Source organism: Myiozetetes cayanensis, unplaced genomic scaffold (genome assembly GCF_022539395.1).
Source record: "Myiozetetes cayanensis isolate MyiCay16 unplaced genomic scaffold, myiCay2020 scf14, whole genome shotgun sequence".
NCBI lineage: Eukaryota > Metazoa > Chordata > Aves > Passeriformes > Tyrannidae > Myiozetetes > Myiozetetes cayanensis.
In genome coordinates this window covers 18,343,825-18,369,348 of record NW_026087048.1, presented here as the reverse complement: position 1 = coordinate 18,369,348, position 25,524 = coordinate 18,343,825, and the positions used below count along the sequence as shown (strand labels likewise).

Below are 25,524 nucleotides of genomic sequence, written 5' to 3'. Positions count from 1 at the left end.
TATATATCACTGTGCAGTGTGTTTGTGTGTCCCGGTCCCCGTGCAAGGGGTGAGGAGCGTGTCCCGTGTCCCTGTCCCCGTGTCCCGTGTCCCGGGTGGGTGTCGTATGTCCCGCGGTCCGGTCCTCCCGGCCGGCAGGCGGTGCCCTCTCCGGTGCCGAGCCGTGCGGCCCCCGCCGGGAGCGGAAGCGGAAGCGGCGGCAGCGGCCGGCGGGGCGGCCCGGCAGCAGCGCCCGCGGAGCGCCGTGAGTACCGGGGGCTCCGGGCCGGAGAGGGGAGGGGGCTCCGCGCCGGGGAGAGACCCCTGGGGTGCGCGGGACGAGGGGGCTTCACCTAGGGCGGCCGGGCCTTCCGCCCCCAGCCAGGCCTGGCCACCCCCCCGCCCCTGGGGGACCCCTCTGGGACCTGCCCACCGCTCCCCCGGGATCTGCCCCGGGCCGTGGATGGACCCCTGCGATCTGCCCCCGCCCTTGGGGGTCTGCCCCGGCATCTGCCCTCGTCCGTGGAGGGACCCCTGGGATCAGCCCCCTGGCTGTGGATGGACCTCCGGGATCTGCCCACCGCCGCCCCGGGATCTGACCCCAGCCTTGGGGGTCCCCCCCGGGACATACCTGGCCGTGGAGGGACCCCGGGATCTGTCCCCGGCCGTGGGGCTCCCCCCGCCATCTCCCCGGGGCGACAGCCCGGGCCGACACCCCCGTGCCGGGTGCCGCTGTTACCGGCTCGGTAACGTTTCCTCCTGTTCGGTTTTTGTCTCTTTTGCTGTGAGAAGTAGGTCGGGTTAAGACACAGCAGCACTCGGGTGTAGGTGGGGAAAGGAGACTTTTCTTTGTTGGAATCGTGCAGATGAAACGGGCTCTGTGATTGAGGTTTGGAGGCTGCTGTCTGAGCGCAGCGCTGTTCTGGGCACGCCTCGGACCCTCCCTCCTCCCTCCAGCTGTACGGGCTGTTCTATTCTGGGGGGTTTGTGCTATAAATAACGTGGACAAAAGAAAAACCTGTGTTTGCTGGGTTTGTGGTGCCAAAGGTGGAGCCAAACGGTGAATCCGGGCCTGCTGTGCTTTGCTCTTGGCAGTTTGTGTTCAGATGGGGTTGGGCCAAGGTGTAGGACGTGTCTTTGTCACTCCCGTGGGGTGTCTCAGCTGTGCAGACCCACGGGGGAGCTGCTCCATCGTGGAGCTTTGCCAGCTGCCCAAGCCCTGGCCTGGGCACTCAGGGATCCTTCAGAGCCTGTTTGCTCCAGGGAAGAGGAGCTTTATTTAGGCTGCATTAGTGCAGTCTTTCCATCCTATATATAGAACCCCCCTCCCTTTGAGGATTGACAGTCCTGCACCTTGGATTCTCCAGGAGGGAACTGTGTGGCAGGAGTTTATGGCCTGGATCGTTCTGGAGCTGCCCTTGGGGCTGGGATTTACAGTGGGAGGGCTTGGCTTCCTCCTGCCAGACGTCTGTGCTGATAATGCCAGCTCAGCTACACTTGGGGAAGCACAGCTGAGTGCAGGAGGAGATATCTGCTCCATAAACAACCTGCTGGGCAGGATAAGGCTTGTGCTGCAGATAAATCTGTCTGGGAAAGGCTTTTTCACCGTGTCCCCTTTCTCCTGCTGTTTGCAGTTGTGTCCATGGGGTGATAAAGTAGCGGTGGTTGTTGCTAGACCCTTCTGAGATTTGTTTGAAAGGAACTGCAAGCAAATCCAGTAAATTATAGGAGAATAAAGGGAGTAAGGACGTGCAGCTGTTGTGAATGGCCTGATGGTTCCACAGCAACTACCAGCGTTGTTTCTTCCGAGCAGTTTGTCCCAGCTCTGGCTCCATTCCTGGTCATCCCCTGCTCTGATATCGGTGCAGGGAGGGGGCATTTGTGCAGATCACAGGGGGCAGGAGCAGAGAGGAGCTTAAAGGAGAGGAATTCACCCACATCATGCACTAAAACGAGCAGTTGGTACGTGAGGGTGTGGGAAAGGCACACAGCCATAAATCTGTGGCTCCATGAAGTCCTCACTCCCGTTCTTGAAGGGCTGAGCGGTGCCTTTGTTTTCCAGAGCAGGAATCTCTTCCCTGCCCCTCTTCCCTCGTGCTGGGGGGTTTATTCCCCCCGTGGGGTCATGGTGTTCTTTGCTGTGGGGTGTGCTGGGGGTCTGCAGTGGGGGTTTGCTGGAGCTGAGCCCGTGCTGTCCCGTTTTTCCAGAAACATGCAACATGGCAGCAGCCATGGAAACTGAACAGCCGGCGCTGGAAATCTTCGAGACCGCGGGCCGGGAGGAGCAGGTCCCGAGGGAGGAGCAGCCAAAACTGGAACCTTTCTACGTGGAGAGGCATTCCTGGAGCCAGCTCCGGAAGCTGCTGACGGACACGCGGAAGTATCATGGATACATGATGGCAAAAGCCCCCCATGACTTCACGTTCGTGAAGAAAAACGATCCCGAAGGTCCCCACTCCGACAGGATCTACTATCTGGGTGAGCTGTGACAGCCCCTGTCGCTGCAGGGCTGGGGGGCTCTGACTGCTCCCGACAGCTGGGATCTCTGGCAGTGAAACCAGAAGGGATTCCTGGCCACACTGGCTGGGCAAAAGTCAGGGTGATGATCTCAATGTCTCCTTAAAACCTGTGATGTAACCTCCCATGGGAATGAGTGGGGGTGACCCATTAGAGCTGGAAAAGAACTGTGAAGTGTCCTCTGTGTTCCCAAGCGTTCCCAAGCTCGAAGTCTGTTCGGTCCCTTTTCTCTCACTCCAAGTACATCCCCTCTCCCAAAGCTGTGCAGGTTTGATCTCCTCTCTCTGAATGACAGGTATTGGGAAGAACCTTGTTCTCCTTCCAGGTCTCCTTCCAAAGCAGAGATGAAAAGTGCCATTTTGGAAGTCCTTTGTGCCTCAGCTACTGATGGAGCAGGTTTTCCAGGGATCCTGTGGGGAATAAATAGCAGTGTAGGGTGGGGCCAACTTAAAGACTAAATACTTTTCTAGACATTTTTGGCCTTGATAAGGAAGAACTTGATGTAGTTTGTTGTTCTTGGCCTTTGTGCCTCGCTTGGGCATTGTTTCACTAATTAATGTTCACTTGATTGAAGTGATTTGGCTCTGCAAGTGATGCTGTGAGCAGCCCTCTGGGTGGCTCTTTGGAGTAGCCTTTGTGGGAGAGGACTGCTTTTGTCAAAGGCTGCACTAGCTGAACGTGAATCCATGAAAACCTGGAGGAGGGAGAGAAGCAATGGCTGGAGCAGAGGCCTAGGAACCAGAGCCATGTGCTGTCCCCACTGCTCACCATTGAGGCTGCTTTGCTTAAGCTCAGCTTTGTCATTCAGGGGTCTTTGCATGTGCTGTGCAGTGACTTGGCCAGAACACTGCTGGTCTGTCCCTTTTTCCCCTTTTCAGAGGATGGGGATCATAATCCTTGGATGGTGCTGAGTTCAGGCACATCACAGGGGTTTAAGGCTGAGCCCCTGGGATGAGCTCTGCTTTCCCAAGTGCCACTTCCTGAGCTTGGCCTTTCCTGGAGCCTTCCCTGCCTCCCTCTGGGCTCATCCCCATGTGCCCTCAGAAATCTGAATAGGACTGAGGGAGAGGAGCAGGAAAGGGACATTCAAACCTCCCTGAAGAGTTTTGTTTCCCGTTATCCATGAAACACAAACTGCATCATGTATCCCACTAGAGGAATTGGCACAAAGGCCCTCCTTGATTTGTAAAGCTTATGGAATAAAAGAGCAGCAGGAAGACACAGACATAGCTTCAGGCAGAGTGGGGTGAGCCTGGGTGTAATTCCTTGTCCTCTGCCTTTTCCATGACTTGCATTTCTGTGAAACAGGGAATTCCCAGAGTGGGGCTGCAGTGCAGAGACCATCAGTACTTTCTCTTGCAGGAAGGGCCCGGGAAACTTCCTGGGAATCCTGTCAGGGTGAATTATTAACAGAAAGCTAATGCACCTTTTGTCTTTATTTTCTCCTCACTTTCCACAGCGATGTCTGGGGAGAACAGGGAGAACACACTCTTCTACTCTGAAATTCCCAAAACCATAAACAAAGCTGCTGTCCTGTTGCTTTCCTGGAAGCCTCTTCTGGATCTTTTTCCAGTGAGTCATCATTTCTTTTTTGCTTCAAGCACGTGGGCTTTGGGCTTGCACCTGTATGCCATCATTAAAATTTGAAGTTGATTTTCTTAAATATTTGAAGATTCTCCTTGTACTCGGTCAGCCCTGCAGCCATCCCACAGCTCGGTGTTTGGAGTCACAGCCTCTGTGTGTGCTGGATGATTCCTCCTTTGCTGACAGAGATGGAAAATTCTAATTTGCATCCAGTTCTGTGCTGTGAGATCCTGGGGATTGCTGGAGGAGCCTGCAGTCTCCAATCACTTCCCTGCTGTCTTGCAGGGGAAGTGATGGTTCCCCCGAGGATCAGCCCGTGGCTCCGTGACTCATGTGGAGCAGAGCATCCCTTTCCCACTCACTGGGATGTGCATTCCCTTTTCCCTGCTGCACACAGCAAGCCTGCACCATCCCTTCCCAGGCAGCGTGGCAGGTTGGAGGCGGTGGGACAAACCCCCCATGGCATGAGGTGTATTTTTCCCCTGTGTCATTTCCCAGGGCTGTCAGCCAGACGTGAGACCCGGGCTGCGCTCTCCTCCCACCAGAGCAGGCACTGTGTGCGTGTGAACGGGAGCAAAGCCTCTCCTGCTCCCTCCAGAAATAACAGACCCTCAGGCTGATCCTTCTCACACCAGCAACAGTGGGAACAATGCTGGTGTGCCGGGGAGGGGTGGCTGTCAGGTTTGTGCTGTGTGGGATCCCATCGTGGCCTGCACCTACGAGTGCTGATGGCAGAGGGAAAGCAGGAGTGGGCTCCCAGCCGGCAGCAGGATTCCGGAGGAGGAGGGAGTCTGCACAGCCATCTGCTGCTGGAAGCTCAGCATGCAGGGCTGCTCCAACAGCGAGGCGTGCGGAGCAGGGCTGTGATTGTGTTCTCCGCCTGTTTCCAGGCCATCCTGGACTATGGGATGTACTCCCGGGAAGAGGAGTTGCTGCGGGAGCGGAAGCGGATCGGCACCGTCGGGATTGCCTCCTATGATTACCACCGGGAGAGCGGCACCTTCCTGTTCCAGGCAGGGAGTGGGATTTATCATGTGAAGGATGGAGGCCCTCACGGATTCACTGTGAGTTTGCTCCTCTCCTGTCTCTCTGCTCTGGCCAGAAGCTCCTTTGGCTTGGAGTGAGAGCAGAGAGCGTGATCACCATCAGTTATTGCAAGCGACCTTGATAACCCTGAAGTGTGGAGAAGTCCTCCCCAGGGATGCATTTCCATGGTCGTAGAAACTCAGATGGAGGATTACAAGAAATGGTAAAAATGGTGGCAGCGAGGCAGGGCAGCAGATGTTTTAAATTATTTTTCATGAGTTGCAATGTCCATAAAAAGCAGCAAAAGGCTCCCTGCTCTTCACGGAGTCAGAGGTCACATCAGAGACAACTTCAGTCCCCAAGCTGCGTTTCCAGGTCACTGTTCAGGGGCAGTGCTGGGTGTGTTACACCATCTGGCTGTACAGCTTGCAGAACAAGCAGCCTTTACTCTGCTGGTGCTGAAGCTGGACTTCAAAGCTGAAATCATTTCTTCTTATTACAACAGATGCCTGGTGTCTGTCTAACCCTGTTGTCAGGGGAATTTACTGTGCCCTGAACTGCTTTTGCAGGACAAGGTTGGATGTTCTGCCAGCCCCTTTCAGGGGGGATTTTAGGAGTGTGCCAGGATTCTCTATAGACAAGCTGCCCTCTGATTTGGGGCTGATCCTCAGCAGTGGGGAGAGAGCCCTGGTGGGGCCTGTGCAACCATGGTACAAGCACAACTTTCCCCATAAATTACCTGCATAGTATTTTCCTGTGTTTAAAATGATTAGGTTCATCTCTAAACATGTATTTGAAGTCAGTGTCCACACTGCTGTGGCCTTCTGAAAAGCCAGGTTACTGGGTGCATGTGTTCATGTGTTATCATTGCTTACTGTGCCTTTTTTTTTGTTTGTTTGTTTTTAAATTCCAAACAGCAACAACCTTTAAGACCCATCCTGGTAGAGACCAGTTGTCCAAATATCCGGATGGATCCCAAGCTCTGTCCAGCTGATCCAAATTGGATTGCGTTTATCCATTGCAACGACATCTGGGTATCCAATCTAGAATCCAGGGAGGAGAGGAGGCTGACATTTGTGCACAATGGTAATTACTGCACCCTGAATCCAACCCCTGCACCTGTTCTTGCCAGCCTGAAGGGAGCAATGGCCCTGAAGGTTCTCCTGAAATCGGGGTCGTGGCCTCCGTTTATCCCACCTTGGTTGTCACGTTCTCCACGTCTCCTGTGGTGCTCGTCCCGTGGGATGGTTCTTTTCCCTGCACTGGGGAATCTGGCACAATGAGCTGTTTGGTGGGTGCATATGGCAGGGCTCTTCTCCTGAAACACAGCACATTGCTTTTCACTGGAACAGCCCTTTTTTGTGTGGAGAAGCTGTGGGTGGAACAGAGCTGGAGGAAAGTTTCTGTCAGTGAAAGCAGGCTGCAGAGACTTTTGGAAAAACAATTTAGGCAGTTTCTGAATAGCACTGGGGTTTCTGCTGGCCTCTCATACTCAGTGACCTGGGTCCTCAATTCTTACCCTCTCCAACTCTATTTTGGACCAGGAAGAAAGAACGTGGGAAATTGCGACTAAAACGCTCTTTAAAAATCAATTACATTTTGTGTTTAAACTCTGCCATTTATATTTTAGTTAATTAAAATTCCTGACACTTTATAATAATGCTTTAGCTCATTCAAATGTTAAATATTAAAATATTATGTAAGTACCGTAAAAATAAACTGTAGCAATGACTCCTTCTCAGATGATAATTATTTATGGAGCGCTGCTAAGTTACCTCCAGGGTAACAGGAAAAATATTGAAGCCCTATGGATATGTCATCATGTTGAGATGTTATGTAAGTCTGTTACTTTTGGGTTGAACAGGGAGTGAAATACTGATGCTTTCATTTTTCCTGAATGTTGATGTTTTCACTTGCAGTTGTTCAGGAAAGGTTTGGTTTGGAGGTTTTTTTCGATTTTTGGTTTCCTTAAAAGTTGTGGTTCCAGCTCACTGAGCTCAAGTACAGAGAACATTTTCTTTTTTGACCAGTTGAGAGCCTGATTAGGTAGGAGTAAGAGGGGAGGATGGCTTTCCTTTCCTAAAGGAAGCTGCCATGCCAGAGAGGATTAAATCCTCCCTAAATAAATCAGCAGGGAAGGGTGGAAGCAGAACACAAATCTGCTGAGAAGTCAGATTTATTATCGTGTAGTTCTTCCCAGGGGGGTGAACTTGGGTCATGTTTGGGATAATGCAGAACTGCTTTGGTTCTACAGCACATCACAAGCTAATTCTTTGGTGTCTTTTTTTTTAGAACTGGCCAATGTTGAGGAGGATCCAAAATCTGCTGGTGTGGCTACTTTTGTGCTGCAGGAGGAGTTTGACAGATACACTGGCTACTGGTGGTGCCCAAGGGCACAGCCAAGTAAGTGTGGTGGATCCAGGCACAAGTAGTTGCTTCCCTGCTCTGCTGTCCAGGGCAGAGTTATTTTCTTTTTCCTGTCACTTGTCCCTATGCAAGATGGAAACCTTATAATTTCTTTTGAGCTGTCAGCAGTGGGCATGTTACAGGGGCCTTGTGGGCACTGGGGGAAGAGACTTCCCTGCTCACAACAGAGGTGGGAGTTGTAAGAATCTCAGTGTTTTGCTTAATGAAACATGAATCACAGGCTTTGTTGGATTTTTCTTCTTCCTTCCAATCTGCTTGTGCTCCTGAGATAATTGGTGCCTGCAATAACAGATAATGAGAGCTGTCCTGTTAATTCTGCAACGTCAATTCTTTTACAGCACTGGATGGGGGTAAAGTCCTTCGAATTCTTTATGAAGAAAACGATGAGTCAGAGGTGGAAATTATCCATGTCACATCCCCCATGCTGGAGACCAGAAGAACAGATTCCTTCCGGTACCCCAAAACTGGTGAGAGCCCGAAGCTTTGCACCCCTGTGTCTGGGAGACACCTGTTTCATTCCATGTGCCTGACAGCAGTGACTCTCCCAGCCTGGAGCAGGGAGGTGTTTAAGTGGTGGAAATGTGTTTGTGGATGCTGCTCTGGGGCTTAGGTGGGTCACTGGTGACTGTGCTGATGCTGCAGCCATGTGGTCACTGAGGGCTCTGTCTGGGTGTCAGGAGTTGGCAGAAACCCTCTCTGATGGTCACTATTTTGGAGCTGCTCTCTCAGATCCCGGCAGATGTGAGTTGTTGAGGAGCTGGTTCTTGCTACAGCCCCGTGTTCCTGAGGGAACAGCTGCCTTTTGGTTTTTTGGGAGGGTTTCTGTTTAGCTGCTGGCAGTACCCTGGCAGTTCAGGTCCTGGAGGAGGCAGTTCAGGTCCTGGAGGAGGCAGTTCAGGTCCTGGAGGAGGCAGTTCTCCAGGATTGCTCCTGGACTTTGAACAGCAAACTCAGCATGTTGCAGCCTGCCAGGAAAACCTCCTGTGGTCATATTTGTGAAAAGTGGATGATCTGGAGGCTTCAGCAAAAGGAGGTGAGGGCAGGCTTGAAGCACATAAACTGGAGTGCCATTGGAAGCAGGGAAGTGGGATTTAAGCAGACCTGCTGAGGGCTGATTCAGTCAGGTGTGAAGAGTTTGGCCCTTCTGAGATGTCCCTGCTGTCACAGCAGGGCATGTGGCTCACAGATAACAGTGCTCTGGTCTCTCTCCTCACTCCTGAAATCTTCTTTTTTTGGACAAATATCTTCTGTTTGGGTGACCTTCCCAAGCTGCAGAATTCACTCAGATCTTGCAGATGCCCTGATCCACTGGGAAAAGTGTTCTGGTTTTCCTCATTTACTGCTTGCTTTGAGGAGAGGGAAAAGCTCACTGTGAGCCTGGGAAGCAAGAGGTGACTCCCTGTGGGTTTTGTGGTGCTTGTGGACACCCAGATTTCTGAAATCATTCAATGCAAAGAAACTGAGGTAACCAAAGCCCAAATAAAGGTTTTAGTCTGTGGGTCTCAGCTTCCAGTGGGAGCTGCAGGGACAACAGCCCTTTCCTGTGGAATGTTATGAGGGTAAAGCTTGAGGAAGTGGAGAACATTCTTCCCTGGGAGAAGTAAGGACTTAAATAGGTTGGCACTGTGATCCAAGGCAAGTTGTTTCACCTCAGTGCATCAGGTTTGGTGAAGTGGGAGTGCTTCACAGCAGCACTGAGGATATTCAGAGTACGTGGAATTGCCCTGTGACTTCTTGTGGACCAACTGGCAGTGGATTTGTTCTTTAAGGTCCCTCTTCCCTGTGTGGAGCAGGGCAGGGGCTGTACAGCAGGATGAGTTGCTTCTTTGTAGGAAGAGTTAACTTGAGATTTTCACTGCTCAGCACAAACGTGGAGCTTTGTTATCTTAATGGCACTAGTGATGGCTTTTAGGTTTAATTTTCACAGAAGATTTTTAGCACTGGCTCACTTTCTATGTCCCACGTTGAGAATAAGAGCCAAACAGGGAACCAGAACTTGCTTTGCTGTGCTGATCCCTCCTGAGCATTTCCTTCCAACCAGCACCTGCATCCACTGACTGTGGGAGACAAGGCTGACTGTGACAGTAGCGTGTTTGCAGGATTACAATCCACTGAATCTCCTCATGTTTGCAGTTTCTTTTTCCCCTGCCTGGTTGTGTGCTGCCTCACGCAGGCATGGAGGTTCTGTGATCAGAGAGCATTCTGCTGTTTGCCTTTTCCACTTCTGTGTGAGTAACACCACAATAATCCCCAGCAAACAACTGCTGCCTGACTCCCACATCTGTTTTCACAGGTACAGCAAATCCAAAGGTCACTTTCAAGATCTCTGAGGTGACAATCAATGCAGAAGGCAGAGTAAGTCTTTGTTCTGTTTGTTTGCCAAATACAGAGAAGCGCTGTGATTCTTTTTTGGTAAAATTCATTTTCCAGTTCAGTGCAAAGGCACTTTCCTGGTTGTGATGGCTTACTGGCTTCTCTGGAGGCAGTGCCTCCTTGCTGGTGTCTGTGTGCAGCAGTGTTCCTCAAGGCTGTGCTTTCCTCCCCTGCCACTGGTGTATGAACCCAGCTGCAGAGCAGAACATTTTAGGTGGGGGTGGTTGGACCTTCTTCTGTGACTGATCTCTTGATTGGCTGCAGATATCGGGAAAATTTGATTGCAAAGACAATACATCACCTTGCAAAACCATATGGAAAGAGATGAACTTTGCTTTGCCCTGGGATTTTTTAACAGATGCAGAAATTTCCATAGCCCAGTCCAAGACCTTTGGACAGCTGGGAAATCAATCTTACCAAACAGACACAGTAACAGCCATAAATTGTTGGGATTCTCTCCATTCTTGAGCTCCTTCAGCCATCAGCAGTCACCTGCTGGGATAGTGATGCTGGTGTCAGCCAGCAAAGGCAGGGAAAGCCTTCAGGACCCTTTGGGTACCACTGGAACTCGTTCCCAGTCCCAGCAGGAACGCACTGCAGCACGTGAATAACTGCAGGTCACGCAGGATGTTCAGCACCTGCCCCTAAAAACACCCTCGGTACAAACCACCTCCCCTTCCCAGGGGGGACTGACAGTTCCAGTGAGTGACATGAAGGATGGATTTGTGAGCAGCATCCAGGCTCCCTGGTCCCAGCCCTGGCTGTACTGGCAGAGTGCAGCTCTCCTGCTGTGCTGCTGTCTGGCTACACAGGCGGGGTCCAACCCCCTGTGCTGCAAAGGCTGAACAATCTCAACTGCATGAGCTGCACAGAGAAAAGCCTTCTGTGCCCAGACTCTCGTCGTGCATGAAAAAACTGGTCGTGGGGGTTCATCTCAGTGTCACTGAATTGCTGCTTTGTCAACAGATTGCAGATGTTGTGGATAAAGAGCTAGTTCAGCCCTTCGAGATCCTCTTTGAAGGAGTAGAGTACATTGCTAGAGCTGGGTGGACGCCAGAAGGAAAATAGTGCGTATGTTACTCCTGTCTCTGCTCAGAGGGTGTGGGGTGATCCAGTCAGGAGCAGATTGTAGCGGTCTCTGTCTTCCTCCAGCTTGAGCCTGCTTTCACTCTGACACTGCTACCAACTCGTCTGTGCAAAGGGCACCATTTTTCCAAAAGCCAAACCAGGCTCCCCCCTGTGTCTCTCCCTGGTCCCTGACCCCGCTGCTTTGGTTCTGGGCACTCGCAGCCTTTGGGGGTGTGTCCTCTCAGCATCCCTGGCAGAGAGAGTGCAGTGCTATTGTCCCCATTTTACAGATGGGGAACTGAAGCCCAGAGAGGTTAAGTGACTTGCCCAGGTCACGCAGGAAGTCTGTGGCAGAGGAGAGAAATGAGCCCAGTCCCCCAGGCCCTAGGCTAGAGCCCTAACCACTGGACCATCCCTGCTGACCAGACTTACTGATCAGAAAACCTGCTGTAAGTGCTACTTACATTTGCATGTCATTTTAACCCTGTAGATGATGTAGTGCAGCGTTTCTAACTTCACCAGAAGCTTCTCCAAAAGGGTTTTTCTCCAAAAGGGTTGTCCAGCCCTGGCACAGCTGCCCAGGGCAGTGGTGGAGTCCCCATCCCTGGAGGGAGTTCAGAGACACGTAGATGTGGCACTTGGGGACATGGTTTAGTGGTGGGCTTGGCAGTGCTGGGGGAACGGTTGGACTCGATGATCTTCAAGGTCTTTTCCAACCTAAGTGATTCCATGATTTTCCAGAATTGCACTCCTCCAGTTTTTGAATCTAAAGATGGCTTTCACATTTTTAGTTGTGGTTTTTTTCCCCCCCTCAAATGTGGAAGAAATCCAGGGACACATTTGTTACGTGATCCTGCTTTTTGCAGGATTATTGTTAGAGCTACATGCAAAGCCATCAGAATATGGCAGGGGCTGCTGCCAGGCCATTGAGGTGCCAGTGTTATTCTCTGCCAGGTGTAGGTTTAAAGCAGTAGTATTTTTACTAGCATCCTGAAATTTCAATACAGATTTTTCTGCTTCATTATTCCCTCTGATTTTTCTCTTCTCTTTCTCCCTCGAAGCACAATTCAAATCGGGGAGAATGGAACGAATTAAACTTTTGAACCTGCAGTGCTTATGCAATATTGAAATGAAGTGAAATAGGTTCTTGTGTTGTGGCACAAATTTGTTTATGTGGGTGAAATTTTGCACGTGACTTTGGGCTTAATCTGCAGTTGAACATTCCTGACTCCCCCAAAAATTCCTGGTGGTAGTGAGTGTCTGCTGAGGTTTTCAGACCTGTGTCATACTCATGGTTGCATGTTATTTTCTCTAATATCTGTCTTCCCTGACAGCATCTGGTCCATCCTGCTGGATCGCTCCCAAACTCGGCTGCAGATAGTCCTGATCCCTCCTGCATTATTCATCCCCACAGAAGATGATGCAATGGAAAGGCAGAAACTCATCGATGCTGTCCCAGATTCTGTTACACCTTTCATTATTTATGAGGAAACAACAGACATCTGGATAAATGTAAGAATTTGAATTTCAGCCTCCTCTGACAGTTTGCAGCACTGGAGCAACGCCGGTGTTTCTTGTGCTGCCTGAGAGAGGGATCCCACTGTGCAAGTTCTGTGCATATTCCGTGCTTCCTGCTGTTAAAAATAGTATGTAGAGAACAGAAGGATTTTGGGATGTGAAAACAGAGCTGCTCTGCTTGAGGCTGCACAGTGTTGAGAGGCAGGAGCAGAGCCCAGGGCTCTGGGGGTCCTGGGCAGCCCCCCTTGCCCACAGTGTTGCTGACACTCTCCAGCTTCTTGGTGCTGCTTGTTCACCACCAGAGTAAATATTCTTCAGCCAACAAAGTTGTATCAAGATGATACTGGGTGAAGAAGTCCTGAGAGTCTGCTGACAGGCACTAAACCCCCCCTGAACTACATCTGGTCTGGTGAGATAGATTGGGGTGTGGTGTTGTGAGAGGTGAACTGCAGGGCCTGTGCTGTGACCGGACACTGGTGTGCCTGGTTACTGCTGCACAAATGTGTGCCCCTCCTCACACTGCTGCAGATAAAGATCCAAGGATCAAAGGGAGTCCCACTGGGGGTGTGTCTGGAGCATCAATCGCTGGCAGGTGGCTGGATCTTTCAGCAGAGAGCATTTGCACAAAGCCTTCCAGTGAGTGGTCCCTGTGCAGTGACTGCCCTCTCTGATACCCAGTTTTCTCCTTAGCAATGGTGTCGTGGTTTCAGGATGGTGCAGTGAGTTTTCCTTCCTCCAGCATTTTTGCTGGCTGGGAGTGGTTTTTGAGTGGCAGCTCATCCTGTGCAGATAAATGCTCCCAAGTCCCTTGAAGCAAGAGTTCTTGATGAGTGGGAAGATGATGCGAGCTCATCTTTCTTTAAATAACCCTTCACTTGAGGGCTTGCACACAGCGCAGGACAGAGGGCTGCAGGGCTGGACCCACCCCTGTGACCAAGCTAGAAAGGCAGGTGCAGAAAAACCTCATTAGTTTGGTGACCACAAGGTAGAGTCAGACTGGCAAAAAGCTGGAGCTGTGGGGATGTGGCACTGGCTGCAGATCCCCAGCTCAAAGGGTGACTGGTTCTCCCAGTAAGGACAATGCTGCACCCAGTTAGCCTGGGCTGTGTGGTCTTTGTGGAGCAGCAAGAGGAAGGTATTTTGTGTGACTGATGACAATAACCCACTGTTCTGTCTCCACAGATCCATGATATCTTCCATGTTTTCCCCCAAACCCAGGAAGATGAGATAGAGTTCATCTTTGCCTCCGAGTGTAAAACGGGGTTCCGGCACCTGTACAAAGTCACCTCGGTGCTGAAGGAGAGCAAGTACAGACGGTCCTGTGGAGGCCTCCCTGCCCCCAGTAAGGGCAATTATCCTTCTGCTTTAGTTGGGCATTTGCTGCTGACTGGTGAGGAAATAAATGTCCTTCCAGCTGGCAGGAATTATCATCTTATTGGAAACTTCTGCTGTTGTCCAGGAGAGTGCTTCCCTGTGCAGTCATTCCTCTGGAACAGAAATCCTTCTGTTTTCAGCATGCTTTAGTTTTAACCCTGACCCCTTCCTTATGGACTAGAGGGAAAAGTTTCCAAAAACCAGATGGGGAGAAAAGCTGCCTGTGATACTGTGAGACTCAGTTGGCTTTTCCTTGTCACTGCTGGGGTTTGGTCTTGCTCAGATGCAGGATGTGCTGAGCTCCCAGAGTGATTTTTCCACAGCATGTGTTCTTTAATTCACGGTTTCATGCTGTGATGCTTAATTTACTTGGTGTGTGATAAAGGCACTTACTGAACTCTGCATGCACAGAAAACACACCTAATTTTCCTAGAGGTCCTAGTTTCATGCAACTGTTGGTGGGTTGTTTTTCCCCAGGTAGCCTCATATCCTGGGTGGATTAGATTTCTCTGAATGCATCCAACCTTTTTTCTTGCTATATCTCCCTCATTCTAAGAGAAATTAAACCATCTTAGAAGAGCAGAGTTGTTTTCCCATCCTGTTGCAAAATTGCCCATTTTTTGACACTTCATGTTCCCTTTGTGCACACATTTTTTTCAGTATAAAACCTTTATTTCTATGCAAGTGACAAAATTCTTTAAAAAATATAAAAGTAAGTTCTGTGAATCGTTTGACATATATTTCACAGAATGTTAAGTAGTCCCAGCCCTGACATTGTTGGGAGCTGGCAGAGCTGGGGATCTGCTGCAGAGACAGGTTCCTCCTGGGCTTAGATCCAGGAAAAAAGGCTTGGGAAGAAGAGGAATTATTGTGACCGTGTTTTGTAAAATGTTAAAGTGTAAAATCTCTTTATGTTTGTTATTTGCAGGTGACTTCAAGTGCCTCATCAAAGAGGAGATAGCAATTACCAGTGGGGAATGGGAAGTGCTCGGCAGACATGGATCCAACGTAAGCCTTGCTCTTCCTGCATGGATATCCTGCCACACACACTGCAGGGAGATGGAGTCCTGGAGGGGTCACCAGAAATCCATTAATCCTTCCTGGTTTTAGCCAGAATACCCAGTGTTCCTGCTCCATGTAACTTGTGAGCTTGCACAAGGAGGGAAGGAATCCTCCCCAAACTGCTGCTCTTCTAGCTCTGAGCTGGATGAATTCTTTGATCATTTGAATCCAACAGCAGTTCACATGGAAGAGTTTTACTGCTTTGGACTTTGTAAAGGACTTGGAAATCCTTCCTAGTAGTTCGAAATGGGATTGGGGAATGAGATGTGCAAGTTGACCTGAGTTTGAATCTGTTCTGCCATCTGCTGTCCCTCCAAAAGAAGGGACAACTGAGGAATATTTGATATAGCAGTGGTTTGCAGGGAGCTGCTGCCTTGATTTCCTTCTGGGGTGGTTTGTATCCTACATCATTTGGGAAAGGATCTGAAGAGCGTGGAGGTGACAAAGATGGGGGACAGTTATTTAGCACAGCAAACAGTAGGGGAGACTGGGAACAGTGAAGAACCTGCATGAGAGAGCTGATCAACCAGGTGTGAAGTGACAGAGTTGTGGACAGTGAGAACAGTCATTTGGCTTATTCCCTGCAGATTGTTGAGCTCCAACTCAACGTTATGGAAGTGGGGCTGGGGGGAGAAGAACTGGGTGTTGTTTTGGCAAGGAACAATCTCGAGGGATGTGTTGTCTGTTTTGTTTCTGGCAGATCTACGTGGATGAAGCCAAAAAACTGGTGTACTTTCAAGGCACAAAAGACTCACCTCTGGAGCATCACCTGTACGTTGTGAACTACGAGAATCCCGGGGAAGTGAAGCGGCTGACGGAACGTGGATACTCCCACGCCTGCTGTGTCAGCCAGGTCTGCCTGGGGGTGCCCTGCCTTGTCACCTTCATCAGTCAGCAGCCAAGGCAGAATTTGTGTGTAAAAAAGCACATTTTGTGCCATGTTGTGGGTGCCTGTACATTGTACAGTCAGTGTGTAAAACCACCCTGGAAACCAGATTTGACCTTCCAGTTCATTGTCCTCCAGGTCCCTTCAGGCAAGAGGAGACAGGATGAATTTTTGGAAACTCTTTGAGCCTGACTCTCTTTGTCTGAAGTGGATTAGAGAGCAGTGACCAGAGATGAGCCTGGGGTAGCGTTGGGTGGAGTTCCAGGCATTCAGTTGGGAATTCATTACCCAAAGGGAGCTGTGTGACCAGGTCCTCCTGCCACTGGTGGTTTTGCAGGTGTATCTTTGGCTTTGGAGTGTTAATATGAGCCTTGCCAAGGACTGCAGTGTTTCAGTGTCAAAAGTGCTCAGACTTCCTGCTTTAATTTGGTCCATAAGCATCTTCTGAAAGATGTAGATGCAGAAAACCACTACAGAGATGATCGGTTTTGCTTGTGCCCCTGCACTGAGGAGTTCAAGGCATGCTCTTTTCTCCCCAGGACTGTGACATGTTCATCAGCAAGTACAGCAATCAGAAGAACCCCCACTGTGTGTCACTGTACCGGCTCACAGGGTCGGAAGATGATGCAGCTCACAGGACAAAGGAATTCTGGGCTACCATTCTGGATTCAGCAGGTAGTGGCATGGATGAGGAACAGGAGAAGGACAAGCAGGGTCACGGGATGAAAGATAACCCAGCATATGCTTGCTTAAGATTTGCTCTTGTTGTGAGTGACTGGACTTTTGTCTGAAACTCAGCCTTGTGTGAGGAGTTCTTGGAAATACAGGAAGGACGTTTTCAGCTCAGCAACAAATGGAGTGTAAACAGACCATGAAGGAATTTAGATGGAAAATACCAAGTTTTAGCTCGGGGAGGGATTTAAGTGCACTCATTTACTCTGTGCAACGTGTCTGTTCACCAGTGTGCTTGTGAGGGGTGTGCACCTCTTGAACAGTGTGTGCTGCTGCCTGCTCCTGGAGTTGTGAGACAGCGCTGGGCCTTTGTTTTCTGTTGTGTTTGTTCCCTTTCATCTCACTTTCCCTAAGGCATGCTCCATATCCTGTGCTTTCCATGCACTAATGTGTGAGTCCTAAGAGGGGTTGGGAAGGGACAGGGTATCGATGGTGGCTGTCAGGGGAGAAGAGTTCCTGTTGTTCACAGGAGAGCAGGGATGGGAATGTGATAGGGCTGAGAGAGCTCACCTAGGGCTGGGGCATTCCCTGTCTCTGCCTAGTCCCAGCCACATCCACTGGAAAGCTTGGGAGAGCTCTGCTGGGATTGCAGTGAGATGGTGACAGGGCAGGGCTGAAGCAGAGCTGCATTATTGATCCATTCCCTGTTAACCCAGGCTCTCTGTTCCCTCCCATGGCAGGCCCTCTCCCCGATTACATTCCCCCTGAAGTGTTCTCCTTCGAGAGCTCCACGGGGTTCACGCTCTATGGAATGATGTACAAACCTCACAACCTGCAGCCTGGGAAGAAGTACCCCACTGTGCTCTTCATCTATGGGGGCCCTCAGGTGAGTGCTGAGCAGGGGCTGGGCTGGCTGGGTCACTCCTGCTCTCCTGCAGGAGCAGTTCCTGCTCCGTGCTGAGGGCAGCACGTGGCATTTTGCCTGTTTGGTGGGTGGCTGCTTGGCCAAAGATGCTGTGAGGAGTCAGGACTTCCAGGTCATGGATTGAGGCACTGCCCCTTGTCTCAGAGCAACAGAGATGGAACTGGGGGAAAGGGGAGTCAGGTAGCCCCTGCTCCCAGTTCTATCTCCCTTTCCTCTCCAGGTGCCTCACTGGAGCTCAGTTCAGCTCTTCATGCCCGTGACACAGAATGGCTTTTACTGGGGAAGAGAGTTTATTTCATAGCAGGGAGAGGGAATTCAGCGGGGAGTGGGGATCTTAAAAACTTTACATTATAAAAATATAAACCATTTAAAGGAAGGTAAATTGGATTAAGAGGTGGCCTCTTGATTCTGACTCATGTGTGGTTGTGCTGCTCTTGTATTCCAGGTACAGCTGGTGAACAACCGGTTCAAGGGAATCAAGTATTTCCGACTGAACACTTTGGCCTCCTTAGGCTACGTTGTGGTTGTCATTGACAACAGGGGCTCCTGCCACCGAGGGCTCAAGTTTGAAGGAGCCTTTAAATACAAAATGGTAAGTGGAGCTCTGAGTCTGGCTCTGTGCTCAGCCAGAGGTGGGTCTGAGTTCCCAGTGTTACCTGAGCTGAAGCACTGGTTTGGTGCAGGTGCCCAGCACTGCCTGGGTTTGGGGACAGGAACTGGGTGTAGGTGACAATTGAGGGAGGGAAGGTGCTCAGTGTGGGAAAGACAAAATGTCATGGTCTGAGGTGTGAGGCAGCTCCAGCTTGGCAGCCCTGACACACAGTGGTGCCTGAGGGGGGCTGTGACTCCCCCCAGCTGCGATTTGGTGGACAGTTTCGTTCTCGGGTATGAAAGTGTTTCCTGTTAACTAGCAAAGCTTGCCTTTGCCTGTGCCTGGCAGGGACAGATAGAGATCGATGACCAGGTGGAAGGGCTGCAGTACTTGGCGTCGCAGTATGACTTCATCGACCTGGACCGTGTGGGCATCCACGGCTGGTCCTACGGAGGATACCTGTCCCTCATGGCTTTAACACAGAGGTCAGATATCTTCAGGGTATGTTCATGCATTGAGTACTTACTCTGGTGGTGCAGACAGAATTTTTCCTGTAATCGTGTGACCTCCCGTGGGTGTTCACAGCACAAAGACCTTGGAGCTTGCTCTGGACAAGCGAGGGCCCAGTGCAGTTTCTTCAAGACTCTTCTGTTTGGGTGACTTCAGAGAGAAGTTGCTTTTCTAGCAAACATTTATTCTGTGGTATTTCTAATTAGGCTTCCAGGTTTTGGTTATTTTTTTGGTATTTCACCAACAACAGATCTAGAAATCTGTGCACTCTGCCTTTGGGCAGAACACATTTGCCATCCAGGAGGCCTGGCATGGCAGAGGAGTGAGGGACTGTTGGGGTAGGCCAGTTTTTCTGGAATATCTGAGTCTGTTCTCATGAGCTGGGGTGAGGAGGAGCAACTGTTCCCCCCAGCTGAGCACAGAAGGATATTCCCTCTCTGGATCTGTGTAAGAGCTTAAAACTGCTGGACTGTTGAGCTTGCAGTGACTTAGCTGTGACTTAGCTCTACCAATCTCAGGTCACCTGTGCTGAAGGTACCTTAGACAGTCTCAGCTGCTGCCCACTTTGTGCCAGCTGAGCTCTTTGTGGTGTGAACCAGGTAAGGGAAGCCATCCTGCTGAAAAACAACACCTTCTTCTCATCCTCCTCCCTCTGTCCTGCCCTGAGAGAGCAGCTCCTTTGCAGACAGATCTGTTCCCAGATCAAATTGCTTTGTCCAGACTGCCTTTGGGCACATCCCAGAGGCAGAGATGTGGGAAGAGCTGGATATGCTCTCGGGGTGTGTTTTGTACTTTGTGCCTGCTCTTGCTTTCTCTGAGTCTGACCTTAATATTCCTGGGAGGTCTAATGATTATTTGCCTCAATCCATAATGATTGCTGTATTTTTACTTGTAAAAACACCTACCTTGCAAAGGGGGATTTTTGGGTCTTTCTGTGGATGTCTTTTTTTCTTGTGGGTCCTTTTTTCCACAAGCCTCTCTGCAAGCTGCTGGTAGCTGAGTCCTAGGGAGCTGTCATTCCCAGTTTCTGTTCGATATTCAAATGAACCTAAAAGCAGGAAAAATGCACAAAATCCCCTTCCCTCAGCAGCCCTTGCAGGTGGTTTTGTTTCTGATTTATCTGCAGGATCTCCCTGTGTTCAGCACGTGTGGGTCACAGCCCAGCTGTGCCACGTGTGAACCCGGGGAGGGAGGGCGAGCATTGCTTTGCTTTTCCCACCGTTCCAGCAGGATTAAGCTGTGGGAGGGAGGGAAGTGCCCAGTCAGGGGGCTGGTGTTGCCATTGCCCTCTCCTGTGGAATTCCCAGGTGGCTGTAGCCGGAGCCCCCGTCACGCTGTGGATTTTCTACGACACGGGATACACGGAGCGTTACATGGGCCACCCGGAGCACAACGAGCAGGGCTATTACCTGGGGTCCGTGGCCATGCAGGCTGAGAAGTTCCCTTCTGAGTGAGTTTGCTTCTGCCTCTTGCCTTCTGCTTTTCCCACCAGGAAAGTTCAAGCCCCACGGACACGTTTTTTGTCTCCCTGTTTGTGGCGGTGGAGTCCTGGAATCGCAAATGCTCGCATTAAATAATAATTAAAAATCCCCCACCAATACCCAACACTAATAAACTTAATACTGGAGTGAGCATTTGCATAATTACAGGCCAGTCCATGTAGTCCCTTTCATAGTAGCTATAATTAAAGAGTATCTTTTATGTCTAAAGAAATGACAAATGTATCTTCAGCTGTGATTAGCACTTAAGAGCCACATTAAGTGGAACAAAAATCAGTTGATCAGGATGTTTTCTGCCTCTTCTGAGGCTGTGTCAGCACAGCAGAGCAGGCTGGGACCAGGGGCTTTCTCACCAAAGAGCTGACAATCAGCAGGGTTAAGCAAGGTTTTAAGTCCTTGCATTGTCCAAGCCAGGAAATGTTGCTGAGAATAAATAAGATACACAGATAAAAAGTCTGACTGTGATGTGCATGTGCAGGAAGAACTTTCAGAGGAAGAAGGAATAAGTTTGGGAGACGGGTCCATCCAGAGCAATTTACGGCAGTGAAGTCCCTGCCTCCAATGCAAACATTTTTTTTTCCAAGGAGTATTTTTGAAAGGAAATGTGTGGACTGTGAAACGACTGGGATGCTGCCTAGAACTGTTTGCCTCTTGCTTTCCCCAGACCAAACCGTTTGCTGCTGCTGCACGGCTTCCTGGACGAGAACGTGCACTTTGCACACACCAGTATTTTGCTCAGCTTTTTGGTGAGAGCTGGCAAACCCTATGACTTACAGGTAAGGCCAGAAGCAGGGTGTAAAGGTGGTGTGTCTCTCTTTGGGGAGTCCAGAACTAGAACTTGTAGCATGGCTGTGCAGGGCAGCTTGGAATTCTAGGATAAAACTATAGCATTTGAGCCGAGTGTTTGTTTGAAAGTAAGACTTTACAAATAAACAAAAAATTGGGCACATCAGCAGCTAAGGCTGCTGCCAAGGAGATTGCAGTTGGGAGGCAGTGCAGGAGCAGGGTTATGGACTCATTCATGCAGTGTGGAACAGGGTTATGGATTTGATTAAACCCTGCTGGTCCTGTGCAGGTGCAGCCCAGGTATCCCACAGCATGCTGGGGAACTGGGAATGTCCTGATTGATGGGATGACTCTGGGCAGGAGCTGCCTCTGCTCAGCCAGCCCCAGCCCTGGATGAGGGGGTGCAGTGGGCTCTCTCTGGGCTCAGGCAGTGGAGGGTGAGGTGTGTTAGCTCAGAGTTAACACAGGGAGCTTCCATGGACATTTGGAATGTGGCTCTGGGACGGGTTTAAACGTTGGCGCCCACAACTCCTGTGGATATCTACAACTTTTATTTTCCATTTCAGATCTACCCTCAGGAGAGACACAGCATCAGGGTGCCTGAGTCGGGAGAGCACTATGAACTGCACCTGCTGTATTACCTGCAGGAGAACCTGGGCTCTCACATCGCTGCCCTGAAGGCCCTGTGACCGACCCCTCCACTCGCTCCACGGGCCGCGCTCCGGACCAGGAGGTGCAGGGAAGGAGAGCAGACAGGGTGGAACGTTGCATTCTGGTGCCTGCCACACGTACACACACGTACACAACACACTCACAGACACTTTTTTTTTAAAAAGTAAATTTGGTGCCATACAGGAAATGAGAAGTACGGTGATTTAATAACTTCCAAGTTGAAGCTGTAAATAAAATCCACTGTCTGTGGTATGACGCAGTACCATGGGTGTTCTCTGGGGGGAGGAGCTGGAACTGAAAATAATGTCCTTCTGCAGCACCAGAGCTTCACTTTTTAAAAGCATTATGACATAATTGATGTATTTTTACAGTGTGTTCCTTGGTATCTTATTACATAATACTGGATGATTTGCTCACTACCCAGCAGGAGTTTGTTTACCCGAATGGTTACAACCTGTATTAATTTTAAATGCTATCATATAGCTTTTATGCTTCATGAGGGGGATGTGTCTCACTCCTTAGAAGCTGGTCACAAGTTGGACACATCACCTGTCTAGATGTTAATTGTTTTTTAAGAAGAAAGACTTTTAAGCTGCCTCCTGATGAATTTAAAGTTTGGATTCAGCTCAGTTGATGCCAGGTTCTTTGATTCCTTCTCCCCCAGGATAAATCATTCTCTTTTCTTCCAGCAGCTTGAGATCCTATCCTGATTGTACTTGATTTCAGTGGGGAAGTGAGTTGATATTTTACTGTGATATGGACATAACAATCTTTTATTCTGAGGTGCAAACTAACTGAAGTCAAAGAGCTGAAACTCTGTAAATTTTAAAACAAGCTTCAAAGTGCATCCCACTGACATTTTTCCCTGATGTTCACTGTGGAGCTGGGTTTGCAATACTCTTTCCTTACCCTCACATCAGCATGATATAGGCATATGCATCCTGTTAGGATTTTAAAATTCAATACTCTTAATCCCAAGGTCTGCAGAGGATGTGGGGCAATATGAACTGTTCCACAGAATTTCCTGCTGTATGAGGGACTTTTTCCCAGGCTCGTGCTCTGTCCAGTCCCCTGTTCCTGGGTCTTTTCTAGCACTGCTCTGTAGCATGATGATGCTGCTGCTGTCTCTGAGAACCCCTTTCTGTGCAGCTTCAGGTAACCCACAAATCCTCGAGGGGCTGCAGTCCCAGTGGCTTTGCTGGCGAGGTTTTAACTACACAGCAGGCTTGGCTGAAAAGCATAAGGGTGTGAGGGCACTTTTAACTGGCAACAGGTCTTTTAGGCTAGAAATCCATAGCAAAATGATTCTCTTTAATCCAGGAAATTCCACCCTTGGGACTCGCCTCTGAGACTCCGATGAGTTTTAATGGTTTTCTTAGAAACCCAAGAACTTCCTTTTCTTTCTCTTCTGGTGCTAGAGAGGAGCAGAGCACGATTTTCATTTCATGTGCTGAGAATCTGGAATCGCTCTCGGTGTTTACGCTCTTAGTGCTCCACATGTTGTAACCTTGTACTTCCCCTTCATTTTTGTGCTGCCCGGCTCGATCCCCAGACCGGGGGATTTAACCCAGTCTGGCTGTGTCGGATCAAACCACCTCGTTTACCGTCAACTGCTGGCGTTGGGCACCAAAGCAGAGGAGCTGCTGCACTTGCACAGCTGTGAAATCCCTGTGTGGGGACAGGAGCTGGGGTTTGGGGCACACAGGAGAGCCCAAGCTGACAGGCCTGCAGTGAGGGCACGTTCGGCTTGGACTGTTTGCTGGTTTTCAGACCGCACTGATTGGAAGTGGATCAGTTAAAATGCTCCTGGCAGGTCGATAACGGGTGTATTTTGGGAAGGGCGTGGCAGGGAAGGAACCCAGCTCCTGGAGTGTCTTCTCTCAGTGGTTAATTGTGGCTGAGGCGAAGGCAGCATCCCTCTGGTGTGTGCTACGGTCAGCACTGAGAGAGGAGCAACACAACAGTGAGTGGAGATGAGAATAAGCTGTTCCTCTGGAATTCCATTGTGTTCCCCATGTGGTTATGCTGTATTATATATACATATATCTATATCTGTTCATATATACATATATGTATAAAATTACACGTGGATGGTATCACCTTTTCCAAGGTTGTTTATATTTTGTTCAATATTAAATTAACTTGCTTTTTTTTGGGGTGGTTTTGTTCTTTTTCTAGAGGTGATTACCCTTGAATGTAAATGTATATGATTTTTAAGATGAACTTGATCCTTTTGTTTAAAAAAAACAGAACAAAAATGGCCTTCATCAAACAGTGCTTTTTTTGGGAACTGAAGAACTGAATGTTATGCAAGTAAACCAGGCTGGGTTTGGATTTGAGGCAGGATGTGATTATAAGTGCTGACATATAACTTTTAATAATGCATCCTTCCACTGTTTTAATTATATACATTGAAAAGCTATTAAAGTACAATGTACTGTAACTGCTCTGTTTTGCAACATAAATTATGGATTCTTCCTTTCCCACCATTTTCTTTCCTTTTTACCATAGTTAAGCACTTTAAGACCCTGTGCTCTCTTATCCCGTGGAAGTGCTGGAGGATTTATCACCAGAGTTATGTAGTTCTTGCAAAAGAGATGCCTTAGATGAAGTCTGATTCCAGCTGAATTCCCAGTGAAGAAGGGCAGAGCCTGTTGTGATGGAGACTGCAGAGGTAGGAAGGTGTCAGTGCTGAGGGACTGTTGTATCCATATTTTTAGGGGCAGTGGTATTCCTGCACCTCCTGTGGTGAGGTGCTGGTGTGACCTTATGTCCAACAGGACACCTGCTCTGAGCAGGAGCAGGACTGAGCCTCCCTTGTGAGGTGGATGTTAGTGGCACAGGTGTCTTTGAGATGAATGTCTTCATATATTTAAGGGTATATGTGAAATACGGGGATCTGAGTGCTGAGATACTGAGCTGTTGAGTGTTGGTGCCAGCAGTTCCCTCCCTTTTGGGGTGCTTGGGATGGGTTGTGCTTGTTTCTGGTGGAAGGATGTTCTTTCACCCCCGTTTAACGCAGCTTCCAGCGCTGCCTCCTGAGTGTGGGATGTGCAAAGCTGTTGGATTTCACCCCCACCCCCTTTGTTTCCCACGATCTCTTTTTATTCAGAACAAAGTAAAGTACCTACAGCTGCTTATTTTTTACAAACTCAATGGAATAACGAGCTCAAAGCACCAAGTGAAGCTTTGAAAATAACTAACTTGATTATATTAGAATGGAAAATGCATTCCCTGCTTATTAGTGGTGTTTGGGAATAGGCTATGGAAAAACTTTCTGGGCAGGATGGTGTGGTAATGCTTTAACCCTGGAGCACCTACGCTTGGGACTGGCTGGGAAATCACGGAGAACTCACAAACTCCCATCCCAGGGGCCCCAGCCCGTGTTCCCTGCCAGGAGAAGCGGGTTGTGTTCCTGCTGTGTGTATCCATGTGCCAGACAGGCTGCTGGCACGTGACACCCAACTTCTGCCAAGGCAATGACCTTGTCTCAGTAACTGAAGCATCAGCCAGATGAGGACACTGCCTTGAGCTTGAGCTTGAGTACCAGGGCCCTGCAGAGCCTTCCCAGGTGCCCCTTCGGAGGGGGAAGAGAGATCTCCCTGTTTTGACTCGGCTGTTGTGCACAGTAGAAGGTTCAGGTGTTTGATTTGAGAACATGAAGTGCCTGCTGTTTGCATTAACAAAATTGCATGTCTCACTCCAGTGGGTTTATTGGGCTCCCTCCCTCCCACCCTCCCGAGCTCCATGGCTTTTAATCATGTAAAGTGGAGACATTAGTTTTGCTGCGTTTTACTACGAAACCTTTGTTGCAATAAAGATGCTGCTAAATAAATTGAATTAAATGTTGGGTTTTTTCCTACCCTATTTTCAACTGTCTCTCTCCTTGATTTAGTAGAGTTTGGGTGTAATTAAATCTCCCCCCTCGTTGTGGGAAGGCGGCAGCGACGTGTGTTTGATGCGCGTCGGGTGTTCCGTGGAAGCGTCTGCCGTGTTTCCTGTCCCTTGTGGTCTGGGAGATGGATACCATTAGGATACCACCAGGAAGATCAGG

The 25,524-nt window shown here is 49.6% G+C and overlaps 1 protein-coding gene across 2 annotated transcripts; it reads left to right on the top strand.

The window, feature by feature from the left end:
* The first annotated feature begins 189 nt into the window (after positions 1-189).
* Positions 190-25,305, top strand: DPP8 (dipeptidyl peptidase 8). 2 transcript variants are annotated; one of them, XM_050309603.1, is made up of 20 exons: positions 190-244; positions 2,188-2,457; positions 3,956-4,068; positions 4,971-5,144; positions 6,024-6,192; positions 7,399-7,509; positions 7,872-8,000; positions 9,827-9,888; positions 10,873-10,973; positions 12,309-12,486; positions 13,675-13,834; positions 14,795-14,874; positions 15,629-15,781; positions 16,354-16,489; positions 17,227-17,372; positions 17,857-18,003; positions 18,352-18,504; positions 19,821-19,963; positions 20,677-20,788; positions 21,365-25,305. In XM_050309603.1, the coding sequence occupies exons 2-20, from the start codon at positions 2,199-2,201 to the stop codon at positions 21,485-21,487; spliced, it is 2,649 nt and encodes an 882-aa protein (XP_050165560.1). In that variant the 5' UTR covers positions 190-244; positions 2,188-2,198; the 3' UTR covers positions 21,488-25,305. The 2 variants fall into 2 exon arrangements, with proteins under 2 accessions (XP_050165560.1, XP_050165561.1); XM_050309604.1 differs by lacking the exons at positions 20,677-20,788; positions 21,365-25,305 and having other exon boundaries at positions 18,352-18,488; positions 19,821-19,959.
* The last annotated feature ends 219 nt before the right edge of the window (positions 25,306-25,524 follow it).

What these genes read in the sequence shown, in the direction of transcription:
- DPP8 (XM_050309603.1), top strand. Translation starts at nt 2,199, where the DNA reads ATGGCAGCAGCCATGGAAACTGAACAGCCGGCGCTGGAAATCTTCGAG. An exon ending in TGGAGGCCTCCCTGCCCCCA is followed by an intron (nt 13,835 to 14,794) that starts GTAAGGGCAATT and finishes TGTTATTTGCAG; the next exon opens with GTGACTTCAAGTGCCTCATC. An exon ending in GAGCCTTTAAATACAAAATG is followed by an intron (nt 18,004 to 18,351) that starts GTAAGTGGAGCT and finishes TGTGCCTGGCAG; the next exon opens with GGACAGATAGAGATCGATGA.